The sequence below is a fragment of the Crassostrea angulata genome, chromosome 10 (genome assembly GCF_025612915.1).
Source record: "Crassostrea angulata isolate pt1a10 chromosome 10, ASM2561291v2, whole genome shotgun sequence".
Classification (NCBI taxonomy): domain Eukaryota; kingdom Metazoa; phylum Mollusca; class Bivalvia; order Ostreida; family Ostreidae; genus Magallana; species Magallana angulata.
The window spans coordinates 24,359,362-24,368,238 of NC_069120.1; the positions used below are offsets into that span (position 1 = coordinate 24,359,362).

Sequence of the window (8,877 nt, forward strand, 5' to 3'; positions counted from 1 at the left end):
CTTTTTGATTGGTTAGCGTAGACAAGCAGCGCGGGATTTGAAAATTTAGATGGAAATCGGGACTTATTGTCGTAAAAACGGGTTGGATTTTTTGAGAATCGGGGTATTTTGACAATCCCGATCGGGATATCGGGATTTGTATTTTTGGCGACGTGAAATCGGGAGAATCCCGCAAAAATCGGGATAGTTGGCATGTATGACCTTGTACCACGCAAAAATTCTTTTTTTTCAGAGCATATATACTCTCCACTAAGCCCTATTTGGCACATACTTTACCAAAACAGAGCATTTGAGTAAAAGGTATGCAGTGACCTGAAACCAAGTTTAATGGTCAAATGTGAAGGTCATACCAGAATTGTATGAAAAATCATTTTCAGGAGTACATCTCTCCATTTGGTTCAATCTGGGTCATACGTCACCCACAGGGGTACCTTTAACCAAAGGATATACAGTAACCTTGAATAATGTTTGTAGATCAAGGTCATATTGCATCATACAAAATGTTTTTTTTTAAGAGCATAAATACTCTTCACTTAGACGTATATATGGCTCATTCTACACATAAGCAGAGCTTTTGGGTTAATGGTTTGCAGTGACTTTAACTCTTTACCCCTTAGACCCCCCTATCCTTTAACCCTTAATGACGTGTTTTGACGACTACTGCCATATCCTTAATGACGACTTTTGACGCACTCTATATACAGCAGTTAAAAACACCCCTAATTACCTGTTGTTTACTATAAACATCGTAAGATATATACCCTGCCATGTATACGGTAGAATTCCCACCTGGTGTAAATATAGAAATCACGTGGTTTACCTGCGTAAATAGAGGAATTCTGGGACCGCGTACCTTGTTCAACTTGAGAAAAATGGCGGACTATGATTCAGACTACGAACGTGTTTTGGACATCATTGATGCAAGTTCGGGGTCGGAATTTTCAGGATTTATTAGCGAGGAAACCGACATAAGTTCCGATGATGATTCTGTGTCAGAAGATTGGGAAAATGCCCCGGAGAATGACGGTACCGATGACAGAACTCCAAGGTGTGTTTTACCTGCCGGACCTAAACTTCCTCGGGATTTCGATGTGAAAAGTGCTGGTGCATTGGATTATTTTACTTTATTTGTGCCCATGGATGTCTACGATCACATTGCCTGTGAAACCAATTTGTATGCGGAGTTAGTTCAGCGAGAAAAAGGAGAAATGGACGACAGGTGGACTGATATCTCGGGGCCCGAGATTCGCGCGTTCATCGGACTCAACATTCTTATGGGAGCTTCGCCGCGCCATTCCTACGAGGATTACTGGAGGGATAATGACTTCCTTGGTTCGCCAGGATTTAAGAACACCATGACTTACAACAGGTATGAAAAACTGTCCCAGTATATCCACGTGAATACAGCTGCCGCCCGGGAAAGACGATCCGATCCAAACTACCATCCCATAAACAAGGTGAAACCTCTCTACGATGTTACAAACCAAAACTTCCGAAGATACTACCAACATTCAACGGAAATATCCATAGATGAGGCAATGAAGGGGTACAAAGGAAGAAGTGAGCTTCGCCAGTATATGCCAGATAAGCCAGAGAAGTTCAAGATCAAGTTTTGGGCCAGATGTGACGGTAGGACTTCTTACATGTCCATGTATCAACTCTTCACCGGGAAACGCGACAGAACCCCCATTCAGCTTCAGCATGGCCTTGGCTACCGAGTTGTGCATGACCTTACTCGAGATCTTGGGGGACTCAATCACCATGTGACTTTGGCTACAGATCTTCTCCTGGAAGATATCTACACCTGTGGAACCCTCAATCCAAACCGGAAGGAGATCCCCCCTCAACTACAACAAAAGAAAGCCATCATCAAACTACAGATTCCCCAGCGAGGAGATTCAGTGGACTACAAAAAGGACGGTTTATCAGTCACCGCTTGGAACGACAACAATGTGGTACCTGTCCTTCACAACAACAGCTCTAGTGATCCTGTGAGATATGAGCGTCAAGTAGGACGGAATCGCCAGATGATCCCGCAGCCGAAAGCAATCGCCGACTACAACCGGTTTATGAATGGTGTGGACCTACATGACCAAATGAGGAAAAAGTATTCGTGTGGACGTGCCAGCAAGAAGTACTGGAAATATTTGATGTGGTTCATCATTGACTGTGCCCGTACCAATGCCTACATCATTTTCCGAGAGGACTCTCCGAAGGAAGCGGTTCACTCAGTTACTTCGTTACGGAACTTGGTGAATCTCTCATTGGAAACTTCTGTGGACGAAAGAGACTGTGTGTCAGAGAAATTCTATCTCCCCTAGATGTGAATGACAACCAGATGCCACACGTTCATGTGAGGATGGAAGGCCTGCGCCGTCGATGTAAACACTGCTACGCCAGAGGTGTAAAGAATGAAGTTGTGAAAGGATGTGCTGTGTGCAATATTCACATGTGTTCTCAATGTTTTCTTTAGAAACATTGAACACACTTGACTTTCCCATGATGCAAAACTGCCCTGTGATTCTAAACACACCTGTGATTAAAAACTTACCTGTGATGAAATTTTACCTGTGTCTACCTGTGTACCTGTGTCAACCAGCAAGACTTAGTGTAAAACTGAAAATTTATTTATGTTATTTTGTAGTGCATAATTTATTTCATTTTAGTGGCTAGTGATTGTAGTGCATAAATGAACTCTTCCTTATGGTTGCTCGTTTTATTTATTTATTTATTACAATATGTGTAATGTGTATTTATTTACCTGTGCCAATAATTAATAGAGCAAAGTTTTGAATTGTGCAATGATATACTATGAAAATCAAATGTAATGTATGAGTAAATCAATGCTGTACTCAGTTAGAAAAATAATTGTTACTTTTTTTCTGAAAATGAATATATTTTCCAATTCACACCTGTAAATATTTTTTCAGGTGAATAAAGTCATTATTTTTGCAAAGTAAACAAAAAGTTGTATTACTACTCAATTAAAATGGTGTATAATTAGACAATAACTTCATAAAACACTTATTATGAACCATTATATTTTTCTTTGTTTTCACTGTTTTGAAATGATTTACAAAGTGTGGATAGCAGTGGATTATTGATTAAAGGTGCAATAATTATATAAACCAACCTTGTAAAACTTGATAAAAATATTGTGATATGATGCCATTAAAGTTTTAAAGATAATTTATGATGTTATGATCTCTGAAATTATTTATAATGATGTTTCTTTTATATCTTTTAAATTCAGATTTATTTATTTACCTGTGTTTTTAGCTCACCTGAGCTGAAAGCTCAAGTGAGCTATTCTGATCACATTTTGTCCGTCGTCCGTCTGTCCGTCTGTCTGTCTGTCCGTCTGTAAACTTTTTACATTTTAAACTTCTTCTCTAAATCCGCTTATCCAATTTCAACCAAATTTGGCACAAAGCATCCTTATGTGAGGGCGAATATAAATTGCAAAAATAAAAGTCCGATCTGTATTCAAAGCGGAGAAAACCTTGAAACTGTAGAAAAAGGGGGGTGCATTTTTAAAAATCTTCTTCTCAAGAACTATTGATTCCAATTCAACGTAGTTTAGCATAAATTATCCTTATGGGAAGGAAAATATAAATTGCAAAAATTAAGTGCTAATTCTGTTTCAAATCTGAGTTATTACGAAAATAATGATAAAGGAAATGCGTGTTTTAATCTGTTTAATAGCTTCGGGTTCGGCATCCGGTAATCCGGCATCCGGTAAAATGGGTAGGCAAGATTTGGTCTGGGCAAAACAAAGATTGGCAGTTATTAATCTGCCAATCTCATTAAAATTTCAGGATATTTGATGGACTAGTATATTTGTATTCGCTGTAAATATTGCTGCAAAATAATGCGTATTTGGAATTGACAATTGTCGATCTGCCTTGGCTTTTATTTTGCCACGGCCCGGGTTTGCATACCCATTTTACCTAGACTCGTATTCCATACTTCTAAAACGAGGTTCTTTGTTTAAAGCAGCCATGACATTATACGAAAAAGGGTCGATCAGACTAATGAATTCGCTTGTTGTGAAACAGTTCGCGTATGAAGGGAAATTTTTGAAACATGCAAAATATATTGTTGCCGATTTTGTGAAGTAAATTGAGGCTAAATATTTTAATGCGTTGACAGTTTTCACACATGACGTTGGTGTTAGCTTGTTCCGATTTTCGTTTCGTTTTCATTGTTTCTGCTTGTAACCTGGGAACTATCGTCTGTATTAATTATTTCGTGATTTTTACGTATCAAATCAAACAGAGACTTTGGTAAATCAAACAGTTAACTGTTTACCTGCGCAAATTGAGCAAAATCTGATGTATCAAAAAATAATGAAATACAATTCATTCTATCGGTAATTCGATCGGCATTATCTTTTGCGTAATGGTAGATTAATGAAATAGGTTTTGTTGCGATGCTCGGCATTTTCTCGAGTTTATTCAGTTTAAATAAAGTTTGGCATTGCTGACGGAAATATGTAGGTATATACATGTATATATCTGATTCATTTCGAAAAAATAAATTGTGTTCTTTATTTGTTATAGTGAATGTTTGTTGTGTTTAATTGTTTTCAATTTCTATTTACTAACCATATTTGAGTGTTAAGCTTCAAATTATAAGCAAGATACAGAGATTTGCTCACAATTCTATGTTTGTACACAGATCTTAAAAACTAAAGATTAAAAAAGTAAAAAATTTATCAATATTTATTAAGAAAATTTTCAAAGTCTGTTCGTTCAGAAACCAACTTTAACATCTTATTGTATTGTAAACTTAACCTTTTTTCATCATTATTACTCTTACTGTACATGTGATCCTTCACTGTGTTTGTGTACATTTGTATAAACTGATTTTGAACCTCAAATACCAGTGAACTGGTCTTGAGTGAATAAAAGAATATAAAATCTTAGGCCATTCTTTTTTTCCATTTTGAATGCTGAATAGGAAATACCAAGTTAAAAATCATAAGCTGAATGTAATAAACTCATGTGAACAAAATATGAATCAAACCTAGGCGAATTGTGAGCTCTGTATCCTGCTTATAATTCTACAATTGACGCTGAAATTTTGGTTGAACATTAGAAAATTTTAATGAATTCGAGTATGTTAAATACTTGTTCAAACAAAATAAAAGAATGATACTGTGAAATCATTAGATTTCGTGGTGGCTTATTTTTCGTGGAATTCGTGGGTACCTCTCATCCACGAAATAACATCCTTCATGAATTGATGAATTAGGGTAATAAAGTCATATTCCCTTTTGTAGATATATATGAATACACGAAATTACGTCCCCACGAACCTGTAAAATTTAAGTCATCCACGAAAATTGGCCTCCACGAAATTTAATGATTCCACAGTATTCTGTATATATCTACTCTCTGGGGCCCTCTCTTTATACAATAAATAATGTGAAATCTACATCAATTTTGATAGTTTTTCAGACACGAGTAAATAAAAACGACATCTTTAAAACAGTTTCCATATTCTGACACATTTCTGTTGTGGGGATAAAGTAATTATCGCTATTCCTAAGAATATCACAGCGGAAAATTATTCTGGTTTGTACGCGAAGTAAATAACAGTCATTTAATTATAATGGAGAAGACAAATAAATTTTTTGAATGTTTTTAATTTGATGAATTGAACACATTGAGGTACAATTTTCTTCTTCACATCTATACATGTAGGGTTTTTAAAATAAAAAACAATAACTATTATTTTTTTTTGATACAATAACTAGTAAGTACTTAGTAGTTGATGAAAAAAATGTACCTATATGCTCTCATATATTTTGCTCGCTTTACAAAGGGGGGGGGGGGCAGAATGAAAATATAGGGATTTGGAAGTTAACAACTTTACAGTATACCTCTACCAAATATTTAGTTTTATATCTTGCGTAGAAATTTCTTATTCTGGTAAAAAATAATATTTCATGAAGGTACAATGTCAAAGATTATATGTATACAAAATAGTGTAAAATTCGAATACTTTACAATATTTATTTTTTGTTTTTCTACCGAGGGACCATATGACACAATATCTTTTGAACGCCCATTGTTGCTCAGGTGAGCGATGTGGCCCCATGGGCCTCTTCTCTTTTTTATGGTGACTTCAATCACATTTGTTGTAAAATATTTAGAAAGAATAATTTATTATGAATCCATTGATATATAGTTTTCTATGATTATGAACAGTTGAAACCTGTAATAAATTGATTTCTAAACACACTCCAGCTGTTTTCATTTCATCTGAAAAAGGTCTTAGGGTAGCCCAGGGTAGAGTGTTAAGGATATGGCCTATGCGTCAAAAGGTGGCATTAAGGGGTAAAGAGTTAAATCAAGTCAACGTGAAGGTCATAGCAGATCTCTTTATATAATGATTTTTTCCTTTTTGGTTCATCTTCCTGTGGTTGAACGAAAATGCCTGTACTTGATGAGTAATGAGATTGACTTGTATGTTCTATGCCAGCTCGAAAATTTGAAGTTACAGTACAGGCAATGCGGATCCCGTATTGGCCCGCGTTACCGTCACAGTATTTTTATCGTTCCCGCAATACACCATCGCAGTTTTTGATCGCGGTATGGATTGCGACTGCGATGACACTGCGACGGTGTGATTTACCATTATTCCTGCTGCTGCTTGTTGTTGTTACTTTACCTGTACTGTACATTACAGGCAATGCGGGTCGCGTGCAGGGGTGAGCAATTACCATCGCCCTACGCCCAGGGCTACCGATTTTAGAGGTCGGGCTAGCAGAAATCCTCACTGTGGTAGCCCTTCGGGCTAGTAAATAATAACGATGATAAACGAAATCAGACTTCTGTAAGTGTCATTATAACGTCGACTGATTTTATGTACGACTTAACTGTTATGCAAAATCAAGATCTCTCATTCGCTTTAATGTATGTGCATTGTGCGTACTAATCGCTGGTCCGCATGACAATGCACTTAACGATTTGTTTCAAACATGGAGAAGTACCTGACAATAAGTAAGCGTAAACGTTCGTTTGATCGCCTTGATGACAACAATAATCAGCAGTTGGATACTACTGATCGTAATGTCGATAAAACTGATGCCAAAGTTGAAGACACGATGCCTAAAAAACATGATATATGATAAAACAAAAAGAGCCGGAATTATTTACCACAGTGGGAAACGACATGGCCAAGGTTGATTGATTAAAAATAAAATAACAGTAACAATATATATTGTTTGCATTTTTATCTATTTGACATTGTTTACAGTTTTAATTCAACTAATATGAAGAAAATGTTGGGCTAGTAAGTTTTAACTTTGGGCTAGTAAATTTGCTACTGCCAGTAGCCCCTGGGCTAGTAGCCAATTTTTGTAATTGCACACCCCTGGCGTAAAGCCACGTCAAATATGCGACTTCAGATTTAAGCATTATAACAGCTGCATTGTAAATAAATTGTGGTCCATATTATTATAAAATTAATAAATTATATTTATGAAATAGAATTTCATGAAATCGTAAACTACATTTGAATTACAACATAACATGATTATTATGCTGTTAAATTTTGTGATGTGTAAATAATGTTACGAAATTTATTTCTCACATCCCAATACACATTCCCTGTTGCAATAAAAGTCCATATACACCATATCAAGAAGTGAATTTCCGTTTAATACATCGTATGATGATCGTTCGCTGTGTACTAAGATATTTTATCATTCATGTGTTCTTTGTTTACAATTACCAAGTCATTGTGGAAATAACGGCGAGAAATTATCCCGAGTTTCCTCGACGATTCATTTGGTCTTATTTATATTTCCATGCATCATTTAAACCCTTTTCGTTTCATTAATTCCTCAATCACAACTCCCTCCATTGCCTTTCGATAATACATATCGTCAAAACGCCGTTATTCACGTATTTCAGTTCTCACATCTTGTTTACTGCTTTCCCCATAACGGCGGGTTTGTATAGCATGCGGTATGACGTCATAACGGCCGAGCCCGATGCCTTAAATAACGAGCTCAGCTGTTTGCACGGCAGTTGGTTTGATCTGCCACGGCAGATCAGACGGTCGAGTCCACATCTGGACAACATCCACACACTGGAAATGACCATGGAAATTTCCCGTTGGGTAAATGCTCGATAATTTAGCAGTGGGAGCTGATGCAATAACCTTCTTTTATTAATCAATTTATTATATTTAAGTATATAGGCTACAGGGAAAAGATTGTATAGGAACGGGACTCCCGCACGGTTAAGTGGGATATTTAGAGCTATATTAAGGGTTTGGCTATTTGTAATATTTGTATTTTAATCCCATCAAGTTGGGAATTAATTTATGTTATATTTACACTCCCAGAGTCTTGGGACTATCCTCGTTTAATAAACTGAAATATCTATATTTTATTTGAATCCTGACTTTGAGTTTTCTTTGGTACCAATATACAGATTTGGGAGACCCACAAGTTGCGTTTTACAACATCCCGGGTTATATATAAAACCCAAGTTCCGTAAAATATAATTTATAAGCGGGACAGTTTTAAAAACGCAACATTGGTGTCAGAAGTGGGATAGTTTTAAAAACGCAACAATAAGAACACATATCTTTGTATTTGACGTGCTTATTTCAGTTATTAGTTCTATTAGTTGATAATCCTGTTTTTATTACAATCTTAGAATTGAAATATTTTCATTAGATGAACTCGTATCATTCCAGAGCAATTTCATCTTCTCATTTTATAAGTTGACACGCATAGCGCCGTAAACTGTCAATACATGTGTTTGTTTTAAATTGAGACATGAACAAATGTCGGGTATCAACTAACAAATCTATTTTTCCATTCAATAATAAAATTATTATACATATATAAAGTTG

At 36.1% G+C, this 8,877-nt stretch overlaps 1 protein-coding gene across 1 annotated transcript; it reads left to right on the forward strand.

Moving 5' to 3' along the window:
* Positions 1-206: 206 nt before the first annotated feature.
* On the forward strand, positions 207-2,321 carry LOC128165068 (piggyBac transposable element-derived protein 4-like). Its single transcript, XM_052829268.1, has one exon. It carries the CDS (start codon positions 768-770, stop codon positions 2,319-2,321), a length of 1,554 nt encoding a protein of 517 aa, XP_052685228.1. The 5' UTR covers positions 207-767.
* Positions 2,322-8,877: the final 6,556 nt, after the last annotated feature.

What these genes read in the sequence shown, in the direction of transcription:
- LOC128165068 (XM_052829268.1), top strand. Translation starts at nt 768, where the DNA reads ATGTATACGGTAGAATTCCCACCTGGTGTAAATATAGAAATCACGTGG.